The 23,200-nt window shown below is 49.0% G+C and overlaps 1 protein-coding gene across 3 annotated transcripts in view; it reads left to right on the top strand.

The window, feature by feature from the left end:
- MAPK8IP1 (mitogen-activated protein kinase 8 interacting protein 1) overlaps positions 1-19,269 on the top strand; it is a 269,383-nt gene extending 250,114 nt beyond the window's left edge. For all 3 annotated transcript variants that reach the window (XM_068261710.1, XM_068261708.1, XM_068261709.1), the window contains 3 exons: positions 1,282-1,352; positions 6,715-6,813; positions 18,745-19,269. In XM_068261710.1, coding sequence (XP_068117811.1) covers positions 1,282-1,352; positions 6,715-6,813; positions 18,745-18,817 — 243 coding nt within the window. In that variant the 3' untranslated portion in view covers positions 18,818-19,269. The remainder of the gene's footprint in view (positions 1-1,281; positions 1,353-6,714; positions 6,814-18,744) is intronic.
- The last annotated feature ends 3,931 nt before the right edge of the window (positions 19,270-23,200 follow it).

Raw genomic sequence — 23,200 nt, 5'->3', positions numbered from 1 at the left:
CACCCCGTGTGATCCAAACTCACCAAATATGGTGGGCCATGTATTACAGTGGCCTTCTCACACTTCTGGGGCATTAACAGGCTCCCCACACCCTCGATATTTCCTCTTCTTAAAACACCATCACTTCTCTTCAATACTCAGCAGCATATATTTCCATAAGCATTTACCTCAATGACAATAAAACGCTATCATTGCACAGTATAGTTAAAAACAATGCACTTTATTCTGGTGTTACACTCACATTTAGCAGGGTTTTGTCAAGCATGTGGAGTTATTAACGGGCTCCCTCCCCCCGTGCAGTCTCCCGGGCTGACCGCCGTGTCGTTGTAAAACAGGGTGCGCGTTCGCTTCCACCGCCAGCCTCCCTCCGCTAGACGCGAGACTCCTTCCGCATGTGGCCCCTCCGTCACGTCACGTGACTCATTCAGGGGATACTATACTGCGCAATGATAGCGTTTTATTGTCATTGAGGTAAATTAAGGTAAATTGCTGAAGGAGGAGGTCACACAGCATAAGAAGGAAGCGCTTGGCTGTTTTTGAACATATATATGGATTTGTTGCTGGTTGCAGCAGTGATCATTCATTCATTAGACACTTTGATTGGCTTCGGGAACACATGGTCCCATTCACCAATCTGTGCACTGCTGCATGACGCTGGTGGAGCGTGCCGCTCATGAAAACAGAGAGACGAGTATCTACATCCCTGGGAGCTGAAGTGAAGTTTTCAGGGACATAGATACTCTCTCTGTGGGAGGGGAACTGGTTAAAGAGGCCCTAACATAAAGTATACTTTATAATTACTTTAATCCTCATTGTACCCTAACATAGGATCGGCAACTGAATGGGTAAATAACTCACCCATCTGTCCACCAGGAAATGGACTGTATTCTTGAACTCTGCCTCCCCGATGGCAAAACCACTGTAGCAATTGTAGTTCTGTGGCCACCCCCCCGTGTACCTGTATTTCCATGGTGTTCCTCCAGTGAGACTCTAGTGTGTACGGGGGCCACTGATCACTCCGGGGGTGCCAGAGAGGGAATCTGGCCAGGGATATTGTTCTCCTTACTCACTCCGTCTGCTCTATTCCACTTCATTGTGCCCCATCGGCCCTCCTCCCTGTTCCATAGCAACAGAACATGTCACTAGCCTGCAAGCTAGCAACTTGTCTGTACAGCCTGGGCCTAGCACTGTTGCCTGAGGGAGTGATTCCCGATCCTCCATCATATATGTGTGTATTAATGCGGGATCACACCTCACTGTTATGTGTTTCCTCTCCTCTAGGTGAACACGTGCAGCCATTTCTTCCAGCTAAAGAACATCTCATTCTGCGGCTACCACCCGAAGAACAGCAAGTGAGTAACAAACACACAGGGTTATTGCTCTGCCTGTTATTGGTCTGCCGGTCATTGGTCTGCCTGTCATTGGTCTGCCTGTTACTGGTCTGCCTGTCATTGGTCTGCCTGTCATTGGTCTGCCTGTCATTGGTCTGCCTGTCATTGGTCTGCCTGTCATTGGTCCTCCTGTTACTGGTCCTCCTGTTACTGGTCTGCCTGTTACTGGTCTGCCTGTTACTGGTCTGCCTGTTACTGGTCTGCCTGTTACTGGTCTGCCTGTTATTTCTCTGCCTGTTATTGCTCTGCCTGTTATTGGTCTGCCTGTTACTGGTCTGCCTGTTACTGGTCTGTCTGTTACTGGTCTGCCTGTTATTGGTCTACCTGTCATTGGTCTGCCTGTTACTGGTCTACCTGTTATTAGTCTGCCTTTTATTGCACTGCTTGTCATTGGTCTGCCTGTCATTGGTCTGCCTGTTACTGGTCTACCTGTTATTGGTCTACCTGTCATTGGTCTGCCTGTTGCTGGTCTGCCTGTTATTAGTCTGCCTTTTATTGCACTGCCTGTCATTGGTCTGCCTGTTATTAGTCTGCTTGTTACTGGTCTGCCTTTTATTAGTTTGCCTGTTACTGGTCGGCCTGTTATTTTTCTGCCTGTTATTTTTCTGCCTGCAATTTATCTGCCTGTTACTGGTCTGCCTATTACTGGTCTGCCTTTCATTGGTCTGCCTGTTATTAGTCTGCCTGTTACTGGTCGGCCTGTTGTTTATCTGCCTGTGATTTATCTGCCTGTCATTGGTCTGCCTTTTATTGCACTGCCTGTTACTGGTCTGCCTGTTATTGCTCTGCCTGTTACTGGTCTGCCTGTTATTGCTCTGCCTGTTATTGGTCTGCCTGTTACTGGTCTGCCTGTTACTGGTCTGACTGTTACTGGTCTGCCTTTTATTGCACTGCCTGTCATTGGTCTACCTGTTATTAGTCTGCCTTTTATTGCACTGCCTGTTACTGGTCTGCCTGTTATTGCTCTGCCTGTTATTGCTCTGCCTGTTACTGGTCTGCCTGCCATTGGTCTGCCTGTTATTGGTCTGCCTGTCATTGCTCTGTCTGTTATTAGTCTGCCTTGTATTGCACTGCCTGTTACTGGTCTGCCTGTTATTGGTCTGCCTGTTATTGGTCTGCCTGTTATTGGTCTGCCTGTTATTGGTCTGCCTGTTACTGGTCTGCCTGTTATTGGTCTGCCTGTCATTGGTTTGCCTGTTACTGGTCTACCTGTTATTAGTCTGCCTTTTATTGCTCTGCCTGTCATTGGTCTGCTTGTCATTGGTCTGCCTGTTACTGGTCTACCGGTTATTGGTCTACCTGTCATTGGTCTGCCTGTTATTGGTCTGCCTGTTACTGGTCTGCCTGTTACTGGTCTGCCTGTCATTGGTCTGCCTGTCATTGCTCTGCCTGTCATTGGTCTGCCTGTCAATGGTCTGCCTTTTACTGGTCTACCTGTTATTGGTCTACCTGTCATTGGTCTGCCTGTTACTGGTCTACCAGTTATTGGTCTACCTGTCATTGGTCTGCCTGTTATTGGTCTACCTGTCATTGGTCTGCCTGCTACTGGTCTACCTGTTATTAGTCTGCCTTTTATTGCACTGCCTGTCATTGGTCTGCCTTTCATTGGTCTGCCTGTTACTGGTCTACCTGTTATTGGTCTGCCTGTTACTGGTCTACCTGTTATTGGTCTGCCTGTTACTGGTCTACCTGTTATTAGTCTGCCTTTTATTGCACTGCCTGTCATTGGTCTGCCTGTAATTGGTCTGCCTGTTATTAGTCTGCTTGTTACTGGTCTGCCTTTTATTAGTCTGCCTGTTACTGGTCGGCCTGTTATTTTTCTGCCTGTGATTTATCTGCCTGTTACTGGTCTGCCTTTCATTGGTCTGCCTGTTATTAGTCTGCCTTTTATTGCACTGCCTGTCATTGGTCTGCCTGTTACTGGTCTACCTGTTATTAAAACAAAAAAAACAAGGGTGCGCTCCTATGGTGCATTAACTCTTTATTCGCCAATATCACGCTAAAAACAATTGCACTTGCAATGAATGTGCACATTCATTGTAAGTGCAATTGTTTTTAGCGTGATATTGGCAAATAATGAGTTAATGCACCATAGGAGCGCACCCTTGTTTTTTTTGTTTCCATATGCTAGATTTCTGGCACCACCCAGCGGAGGGAGCAGCACCGTGGGCATAACGCTCATTTTCTACCTGTTATTAGTCTGCCTTAGGCAGGTCTCCCTAACGCTGCTACTGCCTATAGAGTGTGCCCTAGTGGCTGCAGCTCTGGCGCTTTGAGTCCGCCAGGAGAAAAGCGCGATATAAATGTTATTTGTCTTATCTTGTCTTTTATTGCACTGCCTGTCATTGGTCTGCCTGTTACTAGTCGGCCTGTTACTGGTCGGCCTGTTACTGTCTTGTCTTTTATTGCTCTGCCTATCATTGGTCTGCCTGTTACTGGTCTGCCTTTTATTAGTCTGCCTGATACTGGTCTGCCTGTTAGGTCTGCCTGTTACTGGTCGGCCTGTTACTGGTCGGCCTGTTACTGGTCGGCCTGTTATTGGTCTGCCTGTTACTGGTCTGCCTGTTACTTATCTGCCTGTTACTGTAATTGGTCTGCCTGTAATTGGTATGCCTATTATTGGTCTGCTTGTTATTATTCTGCTTGTTACTGGTCAGCCTGTTACTGGTCAGCCTGTTACTGGTCTGCCTGTTACTGGTCAGCCTGTTACTGGTCGGCCTGTTACTGGTTGGCCTGTTATTGGTCTGCCTGTTATTTATCTGCCTGTTACTGGTCTGCCTGTTACTTATCTGCCTGTTAATGTAATTGGTCTGCCTGTAATTGGTCTGCTTGTTATTATTCTGCTTGTTACTGGTCTGCCTGTTACTGGTCAGCCTGTTATTGGTCTGCCTGTTACTGGTCTGCCTGTTACTGGTCTGCCTGTTACTGGTCAGCCTGTTACTGGTCAGCCTGTTACTGGTCAGCCTGTTATTGGTCAGCCTCTTACTGGTCTGCCTCTTACTGGTCTGCCTCTTACTGGTTGGCCTGTTACTGGTCGGCCTGTTACTGGTCGGCCCAGGGCCGGCGCTACCATAGAGGCAAAGGAGGCAGCTGCCCCAGGGCCCCAGAGCTTGTAGGGGCCTCCAGTGGCTACAAGAGGAAAAAAAATTCAAATCGGCCTTATAGTTTTTGAGAAAATCGATTTTAAAGTTTCAAAGGAAAAAAAATACACATTTAAAAACCTGCCAACTTTAATGGTTAATAGCAAATCCACCTTAAATGCTAGAAACCCTAAATTTGCAGGATATGTTAAGGAGCTCATTAGGAATAAGAGGAAAAAAATATTTTTCAAAAAGACCTTATAGTTTTTGAGAAAATCGATTTTAAAGTTATGAAGGAAAAAAGTATACTTTTAAATGCGGTAAATGTCACTTTTAGTAGCAAACCGAACGGTAGTGTAATTTTACATGCATCAAACGAAAGCGCAATACATTTCCTGACAGGGTTTCCTGGGGGTCCATACGCAGCCGCAGCGCTTTGGCCAGGGATCGCTATACAGCCGCAATATGGCTGTATGAAGATCCCTGGCATTTTTTCCTATTTTCCCATTTTTTTTAATGTTTAGAGTGTGGGAATGTAAAAAAAAAAAATATGTGGGGTCCCCCCTCCTGAAACTTTTTAACCCCTTGTCCCCCATGCAGGCTGGGATAGCCAGAATGTGGAGCTCCGACCGATTGGGACTTCACACCCTGACTATACCAGCTGCAAAAAAGGTCCCCTAATGCCGATTTTTGTTCCGGGATATATGTTGTGGGGGCCCCACAGGTTTATTTTGCCCTGGGGCCCCATTGTTGCTTAAACCGGCCCTGGGTCTGCCTGTCATTGCTCTGCCTGTTACTGGTCTGCCTGTTATTGCTCTGCCTGTTATTGCTTTGCCTGTTATTGCTCTGCCTGTTACTGGTCTGCCTGTTATTGGTCTGCCTGTTACTGGTCTGCCTGTTATTGGTCTACCTGTTACTGGTCTGCCTGTTACTGGTCTGCCTGTTACTGGTCTGCCTGTTACTGGTCTGCCTGTTATTAGTCTGCCTGTTATTGGTCTGCCTGTTACTGGTCTGGCTAGTACTGGTCGGCCTGTTACTGGTCTGGCTATTACTGGTCGGCCTGTTACTGGTCTGGCTATTACTGGTCGGCCTGTTACTGGTCTGGCTATAACTGGTCGGCCTGTTACTGGTCGGCCTGTTACTGGTCAGCCTGTTATTTATCTGCCTGTTACTGGTCTACCTGTTACTGGTCTGCCTGTCATTGCTCTGCCTGTTACTGCTCTGCCTGTTACTGCTCTGCCTGTTACTGGTCGGCCTGTTACTGTCTTGTCTTTTATTGCACTGCCTATCATTGGTCTGCCTGTTACTGGTCTGCCTGTTAGGTCTGCCTGTTACTGGTCGGCCTGTTACTGGTCTGCCTGTAATTGGTCTGCCTGTTATTGGTCTGCTTGTTATTATTCTGCTTGTTACTGGTCTGCCTGTTACTGGTCAGCCTGTTATTGGTCTGCCTGTTACTGGTCTGCCTGTTACTGGTCTGCCTGTTACTGGTCAGCCTGTTACTAGTCAGCCTGTTATTGGTCGGCCTGTTATTGGTCTGCCTCTTACTGGTCTGCCTGTTACTGGTCGGCCTGTTATTTATCTGCCTGTTACTGGTCTGCCTGTCATTGCTCTGCCTGTTACTGGTCTGCCTGTTATTGCTCTGCCTGTTATTGCTTTGCCTGTTATTGCTCTGCCTGTTATTGGTCTGCCTGTTATTGGTCTGCCTGTTACTGGTCTTCCTGTTACTGGTCTTCCTGTTACTGGTCTGCCTGTTACTGGTCTGCCTGTTACTGGTCTGCCTTTTATTGCACTGCTTGTCATTGGTCTGCCTTTCATTGCTCTGCCTGTTACTGGTCTGGCTGTTACTGGTCGGCCTTTCATTGCTCTGCCTGTTACTGGTCTGGCTGTTACTGCTTTGCCTGTTACTGGTCTGCCTGTCATTGCTCTGCCTGTTACTGGTCTGCCTGTTACTGGTCTGCCTGTCATTGCTCTGCCTGTTACTGGTCTGCCTGTTACTGGTCTGCCTGTCATTGCTCTGCCTGTTACTGGTCTGCCTGTTACTGGTCTGCCTGTCATTGCTCTGCCTGTTACTGGTCTGCCTGTTACTGGTCTGCCTGTTACTGGTCTGCCTGTCATTGCTCTGCCTGTTACTGGTCTGCCTGTTACTGGTCTGCCTGTCATTGCTCTGCCTGTTATTGCTCTGCCTGTAATTTCTCTGCCTGTTACAGTGGTGTTTTAGTGTTTCTTGCTCTTTCCTTCTGCAGATATTTCGGGTTCATCACTAAGCATCCTTCAGACCATCGGTTTGCATGTCACGTGTTTGTCTCGGAGGAATCTACCAAACCCCTGGCGGAGTCTGTCGGGTAAGCCTTGCCCAGGCCAGGCAGAGATATTAGAAAAGCACAACTACCTCTCTAATGCCAGATGGACAACTGAATAGTGTGTTAGTCAGCCAGCTCAGCATCCTGTCTGACGAGCAACATTGGGTGCAATAGAAATGCTACTGAATGGCAGTGTGCAAGCGTTTGACATGCAGTGGTGTTACGCACTCAGATATCCAATGGGGATATGGTGAATCTGGGCCAGGACAAGGTTTTCCAGCACAAGAGGCGAAGATCCAATAACCCCCCCCCCCCCCAAATTACTAGTATAGGCAGCCTGATACCTCAGTGTAGGTTGCAGATGAGCCCCCAGTATTAGGTAGCCCCCCCTTCCAGTATAGATAGCCAGATGTGTCCCGACTCCCCAGTATTAGGTAGCTCCCTACCCAGTATAGGTAGCCAGATGTGTCCCCAGTATTAGGCAGCCCCTCCCCAGTATAGATAGCCAGATGTGCCCCCAGTATTAGGCAGCCCCCTCCCCAGTATAGATAGCCAGATGTGTCCCCAGTATTAGGCAGCCCCCCTCCTCAGTATAGATAGCCAGATGTGTCCCCAGTATTAGGCAGGCCCTCCCCAGTATAGATAGCCAGATGTGCCCCCAGTATTAGGCAGTCTCCTCCCCAGTATAGATAGCCAGATGTGCCCCCAGTATTAGGTAGCCCCTCCTCCCTCCCCAGTATAGATAGCCAGATGTGCCCCCAGTATTAGGCAGCCCCCTCCCCAGTATAGATAGCCAGATGTGCCCTCAGTATTAGGCAGCCCTGTCAGGAACCAGCCCGCGGCACGCCTCCGTATACGGTTCCCGACTGCGGGTTTGACCAGATCAAGCGGGGAACAGCCTTATTCAAGCTACAGACAAGGCTGAGACCCCTCAAATGTTCTTTACTGCCACCACTAGCTGTTGCTAGAAATGTCCACTCTGTGGTCGAGTGCTCATGCAATCCGCGTTTTCGTATTCGGGTCAGCTTTGCGCTTAGGCCGAATACGGGAACGCCACGCACGCACACGCACAATTGCAATCTTACACTGTAGTGAAGCAAAACCACTAACAGTCGTTCTGAACGATACTGTTAGCCACTCTGCTGTCGAGCTACTCACACGGGCGTTTTCGTACGTTGGGTCAGCTGCGCGCTTTAGGGGCTGTATGACAAATGCCCCACACACAATGCAATCACAATCTTATACGGTAGGGTTGCTCAAACATACACATAGGCATGGACTTATACACAGTTGCACTTCAGTCTCTTCTAGGCTATGAGTGTTAGTTTAGTACAGCAGAAGTCAAGCTTATTAAATAACAATGTAATATTCCATTACCAATTAAAGTGGAACAATGCAGAAAATAATATATACAAAAGATTAAAAAAACAAAATAAACATTACAGAGTTAAAAACCAAAGTTACACACAAGGACAGTTGCGTAAAATAAACGGGGGAAAAAGAACGTTACCAGCGTAGGTTAGAACGTCGAGATCATCCCTGGCTATGCGCTACCTCCAGGAGAAGATCCCTGTGACTGTCCTGGACCAACTTAAATAGTCCGAAGTGTCCCCTGGGGCATTTAATGTCCAGCCCCCAGGAACTGATGCAATCTCCTAGATTGTGACATCACAGAACGCTTGTCATATGCAAATTTCAAGGTTTTTCCTGTCACACCTAGCAGGCTTCAAAGCAATCCGGTGTTCGGTCAAAATCCAATTCCCACAGGCAGATGTCTACAGTTTGAGAGGTCTATGACCATACATCAAAAGATTGCATTTTGGTTACAGGTAGCAGTTTGCCTGTAATTTCCTGTAAACAGACACAGACAATCACCTCCGAGATTGTCTGCTAGATTGTGTGCTATTGTCCTCCCTCAAATGCAAATGTACTACAGGAGATTAAATTAGCAGCATCCAACTTCCAGAGGAACTGACTACAAAAGCTCAAAGACCTTCATTGTCATACAGCAAACACAGTTTCCCCCAAAGCCAGAATGGCTGTAGCCGACATCACAGTCAGAAAAATGAAAGTAATATGTTCCTGTATTATCCTTCACATCATCAGCACCCCAATATATCACCACACGTCCGCCGTTAACTTGGTGCAAGGCAGATGATCTTCCCAGTTCATCCTGCCTGCACCTACACTGTTGGTTCTGCTTGACTGGACAGCCCATCAGCATTCCCATGATTGCTCCCTTTCCTATGTTGAATAGTGAAGCTATATTGAAAATTGCGCAAAAGGTGGATCAGTGCAACACCAGGCCACCTCCGAATAGCCTACAATCAGAGGTGAGCTGAGCCCCCCCAAGGAACTACAAACGCACCTTGAACCCAAACAAAAGCTCTGCATATACACCAAAAGCATGGCTGTTAAGTGGGAGCAGCTGACCAAAAACGAATTAAATTAGTACATAGCAAGGAAATGAACAGCGCTACTTAAAAACAGACAAGTGCCTACCTGCAAAAGTGTGCAAGCCCCACTTGTGGGATAAAATGCACACTGAGCATACACATGACCTGTCTACCACTGGAGGATGTTGGTTTCCTGTAACAGCTTGCATGCAACCTATTAAGTACTCGTCCCTCCCACTGCGAAGAATTCAATCCTCCATGGGAGGGGCCTAACACTAACTAAATCCTAAGTAGTTTGTAGTTCCTGGGGGGCTCAGCGCACCTCTGATTGTAGGCCATTAGGAGGCGGCCTGGTGTTGCGCTGATCCACCTTTTGCGCAGTTTTCAATTTTATTTGGTAGCGCACCCAGGCTATGCATATACATAGGTTAGGATTTAGTTAGTGTTAGGCCCCTCCCATGGAGGATTGACTTCATCGCAGTGGGAGGGACGAGTACTTAATAGGTTGCATGCAAGCTGTTACAGGAAACCAACATCCTCCAGTGGTAGACAGGTCATGTGTATGCTCGGTGTGTATTTTATCCCACAAGTGGGGCTTGCACACTTTTGCAGGTAGGCACTTGTCTGTTTTTAAGTAGCGCTGTTCATTTCCTTGAAGTGAAGCTATATTGTTGGAGAACTAAGCTCCATCTCAGCAATTTGCCATTGTCACCAGAAACTCGATGTAACCAACTAAGAGGGTTGTGGTCAGTGACGACCATGAATACGCGACCGTAGAGATAGTGCTGCAGCTTTTGTATGGCCCATACAATTGCCAAGCACTCCTTCTCTATGGTGGCGTAAGCTACCTCCCGGGGTAGCAGCTTCCGACTTAAATACAGAATCGGATATTCTTTCCCAGTTTGGTTTACCTGGCTTAACACAGCACCTAGGCCAAAGGCTGAGGCGTCCGTCTGGACTACAACCCGTCGGCTGAAGTCTGGTGCTTGCAACACGGGAGGGCTGGCTAGGGCCCTCTTCAGAGCTGTGAATGACTGTTCACATTCTGGCATCCAGAGAATCTGCTTGGGCAGCTTCTTTTTTGTGAGATCTGTCAATGGCTTGGTGAGGGCACTGTAATTGGGGAAAAACTTTCTATAGTACCCAGCAGTTCCTAAGAAGGACTTAATCTGTTTCTTCGTTTGGGGGGTGAACCAGGACACAATGGCATCTACCTTCCCAGTATCTGGACGAAGCTCTCCCCCCCCCCCCCCATCACATGTCCCAGGTACTGTACCTGTTTCATACCTATCTGACACTTGCTAGGCTTGACTGTTAGTCCTGCTGCAGTGATGCGTCCCAGAGCCTGTGACAGCTGCGCTAAGTGATCTTTCCAGTTGACGCTAAACACGGCGATGTCATCTAGGTAGGCGACAGCACAGTGTTCCAAACCTTCCAGGAGACCATTTACAACCCTTTGGAAGGTGGCTGGGGCGTTTTTCATTCCAAAAGGCATCACATTAAACTCAAACAGACCTGAGGGGGTGATAAAGGCAGACCTCTCCCATGCCTCAGCTGTTAGACGGACCTGCCAGTATCCCCGACTCAAATCCACGATTGTTAGATATTGCGCGCCAGCTAGCTTATCTAACAATTCGTCGACCCTCGGCATTGGGTAAGCATCTGATGCAGTTATCAAATTTAGTTTTCGATAATCTACACAGAACCGAGTGGTCTGGTCCCGTTTGGGTACTAGCACCACAGGTGATGCCCATGCGCTGTGGGACCGTCGGATCACCCCTAGTGACAGCATTTCCTCAATCTATATGCTGACTGTCTAACCGGCTTGTTATTTCCGGTGTCAACATGGTGTACAGCCAGGCTGGTCAGACCAGGGCGGGCGGTAAAGGGTCAGCACATCGGATAGCCCAGCCTGCTGCTCTGCTGTCAACTCCAGATTGATCTGCACCTCGGTAACAGAGTCGGTTTCCTGGGTGGAGGCCAGGATGTCAACCAGGGCCTCTGCTTCACCGTCTGGTAGCAAACTGCAGACAGGGAGAGCGCAGGCGGTTCTATCATGATGTTCCTTTAACCTCTTGACGACCAGCTAACGCCGATTGGCGTAAACTGGTCGTCTGCGGGTTACTATGGAAACGGTCGCTCGATCGAGCGGCCTTTCCATGTCAGTTCACGGAGGGTGTCTCCGTGAACAGCCGGAGAGCCGCCGATCGCAGCTCTCCGGCAAAATGTAAACAGGCGGGGAAGAAATCCCCGCTGTTTACATCATACGGCGCTGCTGCGCAGCAGCGCCGTAAGGCAGATCGGCGATCCCCGGCCTCTGATTGGCCGGGGATCGCCGGCATAAGATAGGCTGAAGCCTATCCTTCAATGCACAGGACGGAACTCCGTCCTGCGCATTACGGAGAGAGGGAGGGAGGGAGGTAAGGAGGAAGAGGGCGGAAATGGCTGCGGAGGGGGGCTTTGAGAAGCCCCCCCCCGCAAAACGCAGATGGCCGGCGGCGATCAGACCCCCCCAGCAGGACATCCCCCTAGTGGGGAAAAAAGGGGGGTAGTCTGATCGCCCTGCTGCACTCCTGATCGGTGCTGCGGGCTGTAGAGCCCCCGCAGCACCGATCAGTGAAAAATCCATTGGTCGGCAAGTGGTTAACATATTGACATGGTACGTTTTCAGCTGCTTACCTCGGTCATCCAGCGCTACCACATAGGTCACATAACTAATCTTCCTATGTATGGTATAGGGCCCATCTCAAGCGGCCTGCAGCTTATTCTGTCACATCGGGTTTAGGACCCATACCTTGCGACCTACCTCATAAACTCTCTCCCTAGCCCCGTGGTCATACTACTGCTTCTGGGTGGCCTGGGCTTGAGTAGGATTCTCTCGCACCAACCCCACCAGGGTGTCCATCTTTTCCCAGAACTTTAGAACGTATACCACTATGGAGACCCCGGGACCCATATCCTGCCCTTCCCAGACCTCTCGAATGTGATCGAGGGGTCCGCGTACCCTCCTCCCATATAAGAGCTCAAAGGGCGAGAACCCGGTGGATGCCTGGGGCACCTCACGATAAGCAAACAGTAAGTGGGGCAGGTATCGCTCCCAGTCTCTCCCTTGCGATGCAACAAACACCCTTAGCATCTGTTTCAGAGTACCATTAAACCACTCACATAACCCATTTGTCTGGGGGTGGTAAGGGCTGGCCATGATGTGTTCTACCTGCATTTGCTTACAGAGGCATTCCATTAGGCGCGACATGAATTGCGGGCCGTGATCGGTGAGCATTTCGCGGGGAAAACCGACCCGTGAGAAAATGTGCACCAATGCGTTCGCAACCTTGTCTGCCCATATGGAGCTCAGGGCTACAGCTTCAGGGTAGCGAGTGGCATAATCTACCACCGTAAGATGAAACGTTTTCCCTGTGCTGCTGGGTATTGCTAGAGGCCCAATTATGTCAACAGCAACCCTTTGGAAGGGCTCCTCTATTATGGGTAAGGGCCTCAGTGGGGCTTTGTCTGTGTTACCTGCTTTGCCGACCCGCTGACATGCGACACAAGACCGGCAAAAATCAGCAATATCTGTCCCCATGTGGGGCGAATAAAAATTGTGGGCAAGACGGGATCTGGTCTTGCGGATGCCCAAGTGACCAGCCAGGGGCACCCCATGTGCTATTCTTAATAGCTGCTCCCTGTACCTGTGGGGAAGAATCAACTACCGGTCTGCCTCCTCCACTTCAGACGGCTCAGAGGGAATAACCTCTCTGTACAGTCTGCCTTGCTCCCAGTACACCCTCACTCTGTCGCCCTCAACCGGTGCCCTGTCCGCCAGACCCCTGAGCTCTTCCAGGCTTCTATCAAGTCGTACAGCCTCGGAGAACTCAGCGCTGTCGGCCACAGGCACCAGGGAGGTGTCAAACTGGGAGGCCTCTGGGTCCTCAGAGCCAGGCTCTGAAGTGGAAGAGCCCGACCCAGTGACATCAGCCCCTTCAGTGGACAATTCATCTGCTGCAGCCCAGTGAGCACTGCGGGTCACCACTGCAGCTGACGGAGCGTTCACTGTACACATGTCATCATGCAACACATCACATATTACATCAACATTATCTGCATTCATGGTAACAGCGTGTCCCCCTCCAGGCCTGGGCACTGGAGAATCACTAGGGCTGGCTCCTAGTACACAGTCCGTAGCCCCTGGGGCCTCGCCAGCACTCCCCACTTGCACAGCATTATCAAACAGTACCTTGCAAGAGTCCTAAACTTCTGCTGGGGATGCAGGCTCCACGGGGTTTGGAGTAGGCTCATACCGGGCCACTAACCATCCCAGGTCAGTACCCAACAAAACGTTCGTGGGGATGGCATCCGTTACCCCCACTTCTTTCATTCCGCTGCCGGCCCCCCAATTCAGGTGGACCAAGGCGGTGGGTATGGCGGGGGTGACACCCCCAACTCCTTTTACAGCCATAGTCTTGCCAGGAATGTACTCCTCGGGGTTCACAAGCTGGGGGTGCACTAGAGTCACCTCTGCTCCAGTGTCTCTCAGACCGGTGGTAACTGTATCCCCAACCGTGACAGGTTGCAGATTCTCTGCATAGCTACCTGCATTCCTGGTGGCACACAACGCATTTCGGGCCCCGCCAGAGTTTGGGGCTTCCTTCTTCTTTTCTGAGCACGTAGCACTGATGTGTTTGTTACAGGCAAAACATTTCTGAGTGTCAACGGTGGCTGTTCTACCTCCAGGAGGCTGCGGTGCTTGGCTTCACTGGGTGCTCAGAGGAGAAGGTCTCGCGGTCTTTTCTCCCTTCCAGCTGGGCGCCGTAGTCCTCTGAAAATCCGATGCACGATTGGACGTGTAGGAATCGGTGACTTTCGTGGCCTCATCCACGGTCTTCGGCTCTCGGTCCCGTACAAACTGCCGGACCTCAACAGGACAAGTGTGGAGGAACTGGTCTTTTATTATCAGTTCCTGCAGGGCATCAAAGGTTTCAACCGCCAGTCCTTTTACCCACTGCTGGAAGGCAGTGCGCAGGTTGCACGCATGATCCAGGTAACTGTCATTAGGACCTCGCTGCACTGTCCTGAAACGTTTGCGATACACCTCTGGCATGAGGTGGTATCGCGCAATGATGTTTTTTTTTTTTGCTTCAAAGTCTGTTTCTTCCTCCTGGGGGAGACTCACAAACGCCTCCAGGGCCTTGCCTCTCAGCCCTGGTGTGACATGGGGCACCCCATACTGCCGACAAGTCCTTTCAAACCCCTGTAGGAAAGTGTCTATGTCAGAGTCCTTGTCCATAGCGGGGAACTTATCCAGGGGGATTCTGTGGACTCGCTCACCTTCGCGTTCTGCGGGTCCAGCAGACCGGTTCTGCTGCTGAAGTTTAGCCAGCTCCAGCTGGTGTCGCTGTGCAACTTGTTCCCTCTCGGCCTGGAGTCTTTCCCTCTCGGCCTGGTGTCGCCGCTCAGCTCTTTCCTCCTCTGCCTGTCGGTGCAGTAGGATCAGCTTTAGGTGCAGTTCAGGATCAGCCGAGTTCAGTAGCTGTAAATCAGCTTCCAGAGATGGCATCTCCCTGCTCAGTGGATCATCCAGGACATCGTCTCCACTCGCATTCTGCGGCGTGAGCTGCATCCGCTGGCGTTGGAGCACGGGCTTGCTCTGCCTCATCATACTCCTCGAGGGCACGAACTAATTGCTCCTTAGTCTGGCCACTCGCCGTCTCGATGCCTTTGTGCTCACACAGGTTGAGTAGTATCTCTTTGCTTTGCCTTGCATAGCTGGATGCTTTCTGAGCCATCATGTTGCAAAAATAAAAAGAAAAAGGGGGAGGGGAAGCAAAATACCAAGTGTGTATCTTTGGGGGGAAAAAAAGTATATAGATTCTGCACTGAGAAGACTTCTGTAGGCTAGTCGCTTCTAACAGCTTCCAGCCTTTAGTACACAGAATAGAGAGCTAAACTGCGTACTAATGTACTAAACGATCCCACCACTGCCAGCGAATTATGTCAGGAACCGGCCTGCGGCACGCCTCCGTATACGGTTCCCGACTACGGGTTTGACCAGATCAAGCGGGGAACAGCCTTATTCAAGCTACAGACAAGGCTGGGACCCCTCAAACGCTCCTTACTGCCACCACTAGCTGTTGCTAGAAACGTCCACTCTGCGGTCGAGTGCTCATGCAATCCGCGTTTTCGTATTCGGGTCAGCTTTGCGCTTAGGCCGAATACGGGAACGCCACGCACGCACACGCACAATTGCAATCTTACACTGTAGTGAAGCAAAACCACTAACAGTCGTTCCGAACGATACGGTTAGCCACTCTGCTGTCGAGCTACTCACACTGGCGTTTTCGTACGTTGGGTCAGCTGCGCGCTTTAGGCCAATGTATGACAAACGCCCCACACACAATGCAATCACAATCTTATACGGTAGGGTTGCTGGAACATACACTTACGCATGGAATTTTACACAGTTGCACTTCAGTCTCTTCTAGGCTATGAGTGTTAGTTTAGTACAGCAGAAGTCTAGCTTATTAAATAACAATTTAATATTCCAGGAAAAAAGTGGAACAATGCAAAAAATAATATATACAAAAGATTACTAAAACCAAAATAAACATTACAGAGTTAAAAACCAAAGTTACACACAAGGACAGTTGCGTAAAATAAACGGGGCAAAAAAGAACGTTACCAGCATAGGTTAGAACGTTGTTTGACGGGAGAACGCCGTTTTTCGACCAGGAGTCGAGATCATCCCTAGCTATGCGCTACCTCCAGGAGAAGATCCCTGTGACTGTCCTGGACCAACTTAAATAGTCCGAAGTGTTCCTGGGGGCTGGACATTAAATGCCCCAGGGAACTAATGCAATCTCCTAGATTGTGACATCACAGAACGCTTGTCATATGCAAATTTCAAGGCTTTTCCTGTCACACCTAGCAGACTTCAAAGCAATCCGGTGTTCGGTCAAAATCCAATTCCCACCGGCAGACCTCTACAGTTTGACAGGTGCAGGCCATACATCAAAAGATTGCATTTTGGTTACAGGTAGCAGTTTGCCTGTAATTTCCTGTAAACATACACAGACAATCACCTCCGAGATTGTCTGCTATTGTCCTCCCTCAAATGCAAATGTACTACAGGAGATTCAATTAGCAGCATCCAACTTCCAGAGGAACTGACTACAAAAGCTCAAAGACCTTCATTGTCATACAGCAAACACAGTTTCCCTCAAAGCCAGGATGGCTGTAGCCGACATCACAGTCAGAAAAATGAAAGTAATATGTTCCTGTATTATCCTTCACATCATCAGCACCCCAATATATCACCACAAGCCCCCTCCCCAGTATAGATAGCCAGATGTGCCCCCTGTATTAGGCAGCCCCCTCTCCAGTATAGATAGCCAGATGTGCCCCCAGTATTAGGCAGCCCCCTCTCCAGTATAGATAGCCAGATGTGCCCCCAGTATTAGGCAGCCCCCTCTCCAGTATAGATAGCCAGATGTGCCCCCAGTATTAGTCAGCCCCCTCTTCAGTATAGATAGCCAGATGTGCCCCCAGTATTAGGCAGCGCCCTCTCCAGTATAGATAGCCAGATGTGCCCCCAGTATTAGGCAGCCCCCTCTCCAGTATAGATAGCCAGATGTGCCCCCAGTTTTAGGCAGCCCCCTCTCCAGTATAGATAGCCAGATGTGCCCCCAGTATTAGGCAGCCCCCTCCCAAGTATAGATAGCCAGATGTGTCCCCAGTATTAGGCAGCCCCCTCCCCAGTATAGATAGCCAGATGTGCCCCCAGTATTAGGCAGCCCCCTCCCCAGTATAGAAAGCCAGATGTGCCCCCAGTATTAGGCAGCCCCCTCCCCAGTATAGATAGCCAGATGTGCCCCCAGCATTAGTATTAGGCATATCCCCTCCCCAGTATAGATAGCCAGATGTGCCCATCAGTATTAGGCATACCCCCTGCTCAGGATAGGTAGCCAGATGTGCCCCCAGTATTAGGCAGCACCATCCCCAGTATAAGGCACCCCTCCCCGTATAGATAGCCAGATGTGCCCCCAATATTAGGCAGCCCCTCCCCAGTATAGATAGCCAGATGTGCCCCCAGCATTAGGTTTAGGCATATCCCCTCCCCAGTATAGAAAGCCAGATGTGCCCATCAGTATTAGGCATACCCCCTGCTCAGGATAGGTAGCCAGATGTGCCCCCAGTATTAGGCAGCACCCTCCCCAGTATAGATAGCCAGATGTGCCCCCAATATTAGTCAGCCCCTCCCCAGTATAGATAGCCAGATGTGCCCCCAGAATTAGTATTAGGCATACCCCCTGCTCAGGATGGGTAGCCAGATGTGCCCATCAGTATTAGGCAGCACCCTCCCCAGTATAAGGCACCCCTCCCCCGTACAGATAGCCAGATGTGCCCCCAATATTAGGCAGCCCCTCCCCAGTATAGATAGCCAGATGTGCCCCCAGCATTAGTATTAGGCATATCCCCTCCCCAGTATAGATAGCCAGATGTGCCCATCAGTATTAGGCAGCCCCTCCCCAGTATAGATAGCCAGATGTGCCCCCAGTATTAGGCAGCCCCTCCCCAGTATAGATAGCCAGATGTGCCCATCAGTATTAGGCATACCCCCTGCTCAGGATAGATAGCCAGATGTGCCCCCAGTATTAGGCAGCACCCTCCCCAGTATAGATAGCCAGATGGGCCCCCAATATTAGGCAGCCCCCTGCTCAGGATAGATAGCCAGATGTGCCCCCAGTATTAGGCAGCACCCTCCCCAGTATTAGGCAGCACCCTCCCCAGTATAGATCGCCAGATGTGCCCCCAATATTAGGCAGCCCCTCCCCAGTATAGATAGCCAGATGTGCCCATCAGTATTAGGCATATCCCCTCCCCAGTATAGATAGCCAGATGTGCCCATCAGTATTAGGCAGCCCCCTGCTCAGGATAGGTAGCCAGATGTTCCCCCAGTATTAGGTATCTCCCTCCCTCCCTGGTAGCAATGTAGTGAACATCACATTTTCAGTTCGCGAACACAAATTTACCGCAAATGTTCACGGAGCGGCTGTTTGCATCGAGCTCCATAGAGTGAAATGACAGGCTAACAGCCGCCGAATTTAACGGTTAATAACAAAGCCGCATGACATGCTATGCTAGAAACAGCAGGTTTGCAGGGTATGTGGAGGAGGACCACGGGTACAGGAGGAAAAAAACAATCAAAAAGACCTTCTAGTTTTTGAGAAAATCTATTGTAAAGTTCTGGTGCTAAGTGTGGGAAATGTTTCAGCGGCCTTTAGTGGTTAACAGCAAAGCCCCTGTTAGCGCTAGAAACAGCAAATTTGCAGAGTATGTTAAAAAGAACAGTGAGATCAACAGGACACCTAGGGTGCAATACAAATATAACATTATTTTATTTGCTACTAATGCTCTAGTAATTATCTGTACTACACAACCAATTCATTATATCATGAGTTGTTTTCGCTTCAGTGTCACTTTACGGCCTCAGCGGGGGTTATTTTCTGGCCAGTCGTGTTTTGGTTTGTCACTGCAGTAAGTATTGGACCTCTTTCATAACAGATTCCTCTCTTTCCTTTAGGAGAGCCTTCCAGCAATTTTACAAAGAGTTTGTGGAGTATACGTGTCCTACAGAAGACATCTATCTGGAGTAACCACGGATCTGGAACACAGAATCCCATGGACTAGATGGGGGGAGGGGTTACAGAAGCCCGCCCTCCTCACAACCTCCACCCTGACAACCTGGAGGACTGCTCGGTGAATGTCAGCCAAGGCTAACCAGGGTCGTTCCTTCATATAATGTTCCCCAAATAACCTTCTCGCTAATTGGCTCTGCCCTTAACCCACTTCTACATAACCAAGAGGCTACGGGGTGCAAATGGACTACTGCTCCCCCCCCCACCAGCTGCAAGTGGGACGTGCCAGCATGAGCAGCATGGAGGGTCAGAAGGGGGAGTGTGCAGAGAAGAGGGGTGGACGAGGAGATGCTGGCCTTGCATGCCAACCATCTGTGTGTTCTGAGACACTGTGTATGGAGAAATATAGTATTTATATAAAGAGAGGACTAATGAGTGAGTGTGTGCATTAAACTGGTGTGTAACGGAGAGAGTGTGTGCTGCCTTAGCTGTGTTCTGATGCCACATAGGCCCGGTGCACACCAAGTGGTTTTAGGAGCGATCCGCCAACCGCATCCGGCAGTGAAAACGCTTGGCTAATGTATCTCAATGGGATGGTGCACACCAGCGGTTTGAGGTTTTCAGCAAACCGCAAACGTGCCTCCCGCTGCACTGTAGTGGATTGCAGAAGCGTTTCTACCTCAATGTAAAGTATAGGAAAAACGCAAACCACTCTGGAAAATGCCAGATCAGAGCTGATTTCCAGATGTTTTTGTTACAGAAGCTGTTCAGTAACAGCTTTACTGTAACAATATTTGTAATCTGCTACACAAAACTGCTCCCAAAACCGCTAGGCATGTGTAGAAAACCTCTCTAAACCTGCCTAGAATCGCTCTGAAATCTGCTCCAATAACCTCTAGTGTTTTGAGGATCTGCTAGAGGTTTTGGTGTGCACTGGGCCATAGAGAGTGAGGCTCCTTACAGGAAGCAAGGATTGGGGTCTACAGGCCGAGACCAGCATAAAGGGCTCGATAAATTTTGGGTGCACCAGGCGCCACCATAGGCAATAATGGGAATTACGGCTATACAACTACGAAACATTTGTAAATCGCTTTTCTCCCATAGAACCCAAAGCGCATAAGCTTGTCTCAGATCAGCACATAGTGGTGTGTATAGGGGATTAATGTTATGTGATCAGAGACCAAACAGGTGGATTTTCAGTTTTTAGTTAAATTCAAGTAATTTTTATTGGGTTTTTCAAAGAAAAAATATATAAAAATGTATTAATATAGTCGTATACATTTAAACATATGAATTTTCAATATGTTGGACCAAGATTGCATGGACATGAACATTTAGGTAACTGTCATGAGTAGTTAAGCTTTTGCAACTTTGACATCATATCTTAGTAGTATAATGAAGGAGAGGGTTTATGCATTCTGATGTTAGCTAGGAGCAGATCTCTTGGGGCCTGGAGCCTAAGAGACGCCCTGCTAAGGCCCAATTCTGTTTTGATTTAAACGTGTCCAGGGTTGGAGCTGTCTTGATTACATTTGGCTATGCATTCCAGAGGGTAGGGGCAGCATGACAGAAAGCTCTGGTTCCAAAAGTTTTTAGTTGAACTCTGGGGGTGGTCAAGTTATTGGATCCTTTTGATCTGAGGTTGCGGGATGTGTGATGCAGTTGTAACAAATTCTTCACGGATCGTGTAGGGATCTGAATGTTAGCATACCAATTTAGAAAAGGTTTCTCCATTTTATGGGTAGCCAGTGTAGTGAGTGAAGGATCTGTGTTATGTGGCAGTCTTGCATCAGCAGTCTGTCCTAGCTACAGACAGTGCAGGTCTTTATGTGGAAGGATTGGTGATATGTGGCAATGGTGGGGTTGGTAACAGTGTTGCGGCTGCATTCTGTACTAGCTGCAAGCGGTGCAGGTCCTTATTTGGAAGGATTGGTGTTATGTGGCAATGATGGGGTTGGTAACAGTGTTGCGGCAGCATTCTGTACTAGCTGCAGGCTGTGTACGTCTTTATTTGGAAGGATTGGTGTTATGTGGCAATGGCGGGGTTGGCTTGGTAACAGTCTTGCGGCAACATTCTGTACTAGCTGCAGGCGGTGTAGGTCTTTATTTGGAAGGATTGGTGTTATGTGGCAATGGCAGGTTGGTAACAGTCTTGCAGCGGCACTCTGTACTAGCTGCAGGCAGTGCAGGTCTTTATTTGGAAGGATTGGTGTTATGTGGCAATGGCGGGTTGGTAACAGTCTTGTGGCAGCATTCTGTGCTAGCTGCAGGCAGTGCAGGTCTTTATTTGGAAGGATTGGTGTTATGTGGCAATGGTGGGGTTAGTAACAGTCTTGCGGCAGCATTCTGTACTAGCTGCATGCTGTGTAGGTATTTATTTGGAAGGATTGGTGATATGTGGCAATGGCAGGTTGGTAACAGTCTTGCGGCAGCATTCTGTACTAGCTGCAGGCGGTGCAGGTATTTATTTGGAAGGATTGGTGTTATGTGGCAATGGCGGGGTTGGTAACAGTCTTGCGGCAGCATTATGTACTAGCTGCAGGCGGTGCAGGTCTTTATTTGGAAGGATTGGTGTTATGTGTTAATGGTGGGGTTGGTAACAGTCTTGTGGCAGCATTATGTACTAGCTGCAGGCGGTGTAGGTCTTTATTTGGAAGGATTGGTATTGTGTGGCAGTGGCAGGGTTGGTAACAGTCCTGCGGCAGCATTCTGTACTAGCTGCAGGCGGTGTAGGTCTTTATTTGGAAGGATTGGTGTTATGTGGCAATGGCAGGTTGGTAACAGTCTTGCGGCAGCATTCTGTACTAGCTGCAGGCAGTGTAGCTCTTTATTTGGAAGGATTGGTGTTATGTGGCAATGGCGGGTTGGTAACAGTCTTGCTGTAGCATTCTGTAATAGCTGCAAGCGGTGTAGGTCTTTATTTGGAAGGATTGGTGATATGTGGCAATGGCAGGTTGGTAACAGTCTTGTGGCAGCATTCTGTACTAGCTGCAGGCGGTGCAGGTCTTTATTTGGAAGGATTGGTGTTATGTGGCAATGGTGGGGTTGGTAACAGTCTTGCGGCAGCATTCTGTACTAGCTGCAGGCGGTGTAGGTCTTTAGTTGGAAGGATTGGTGTTATGTGGCAATGGCAGAGTTGGTAATAGAGATGTCGCGAACCTCCGATTTTCGGTTCGCGAACCCCATTCGTGAACCTTCACGGAAGGTTTGGTTCGCATAAAAGTTCGCAAACCGCAATAGACTTCAATGGGGAGGCGAACTTTGAAAACTAGAAACATTTATGCTGGCCAGAAAAGTGATGGAAAAGATGTTTCAAGGTGTCTAACACCTGATATGTTTCAGTGACTACAAGAGGGCGGAAAAATAATTCAAAAATACCTTATAGTTTTTGAGAAAATCAATTTTAAAGTAACTCCTTCTGACCGTGGGAAAATTAAGCGCCCGCCGACTTTAGCAGTTAATATCAAAGCCGCTTTAAATGCTAGAAACCCCAAACTTGCAGAAAATGTTAAGAAGAACAGTGGGAATAAGAGGAAAATTTTTTTTTATTTAAAAAGACCTTATAGAAGTTTTTGAGAAAATCAATTTTAAAGTTTCAATGTAAATTCTCCTTCTGACCGTGGGAAAATATACCCCCGCCGACTTTAATGGTTAATTGCAAAGCCCTTTTAAAAGCTAGCAACACCAAAATTACTGGGAATGTTAAGAAGAACAGTGGGAACAAGAGGAACACATTTTTTTTCAAAAAGACCTTATAGTTTTTGAGAAAATCGATTTTAAAGTAAAAAAAGAGTCGATTCATAAAAAAGAGCCGATTCATTAAAAAGATCTGGCTCATTCATGAGCTGTTAGTATAGAATGCGTCCTCGGAAGGACGTGAAGCTGCTGGCTCCCGCTGCTGTCTCTCCCCACCTGCCTGCACCTGTCAACCCCCACCTAGGCTGGCACCCAGCGCACCCATGGGTGCACTGGGTGCCAGCCTAGGTGGGGGTTGACAGGTGGAGGCAGGCAGGTGGGGAGAGACAGCGGGAGCTAGCAGCTATGCGGCTGCGGCGCGACGGATAGCGGCGGATCGACGGCGATCGGATTGCACATGCAGCTAGCAAAGTGCTAGCTGTGTGCAGCAAAAAAAAAAATTCATGCAAATCGGCCCAGGGGGGCCTGAGCGGTGCCTTCCGGCGGCATAGCCCATGTTCAGCACGGGCTTACCGCCAGGGAGGTTAAATATAGTTTCCTGCTATCTTTTTAACATATCCTGCAAATTTGGTGTTGCTAGGATGTAAGGGGCCTTTGCTATTAACTGCTAAAGTTGGCGGGTGATGATAACCAACCAGAATTTTAGGGGTGCAAAAGTGCTGAATTCTGCCATAGGCTTCCATTGGGCTCCCTATTTCACTTTCC

The sequence above is a fragment of the Hyperolius riggenbachi genome, chromosome 11, assembly GCF_040937935.1.
Source record: "Hyperolius riggenbachi isolate aHypRig1 chromosome 11, aHypRig1.pri, whole genome shotgun sequence".
In the NCBI taxonomy this organism is placed as follows: domain Eukaryota; kingdom Metazoa; phylum Chordata; class Amphibia; order Anura; family Hyperoliidae; genus Hyperolius; species Hyperolius riggenbachi.
Note: the sequence above shows the minus strand (reverse complement) of the source record. Positions and strands in the feature narration are given on the sequence as shown.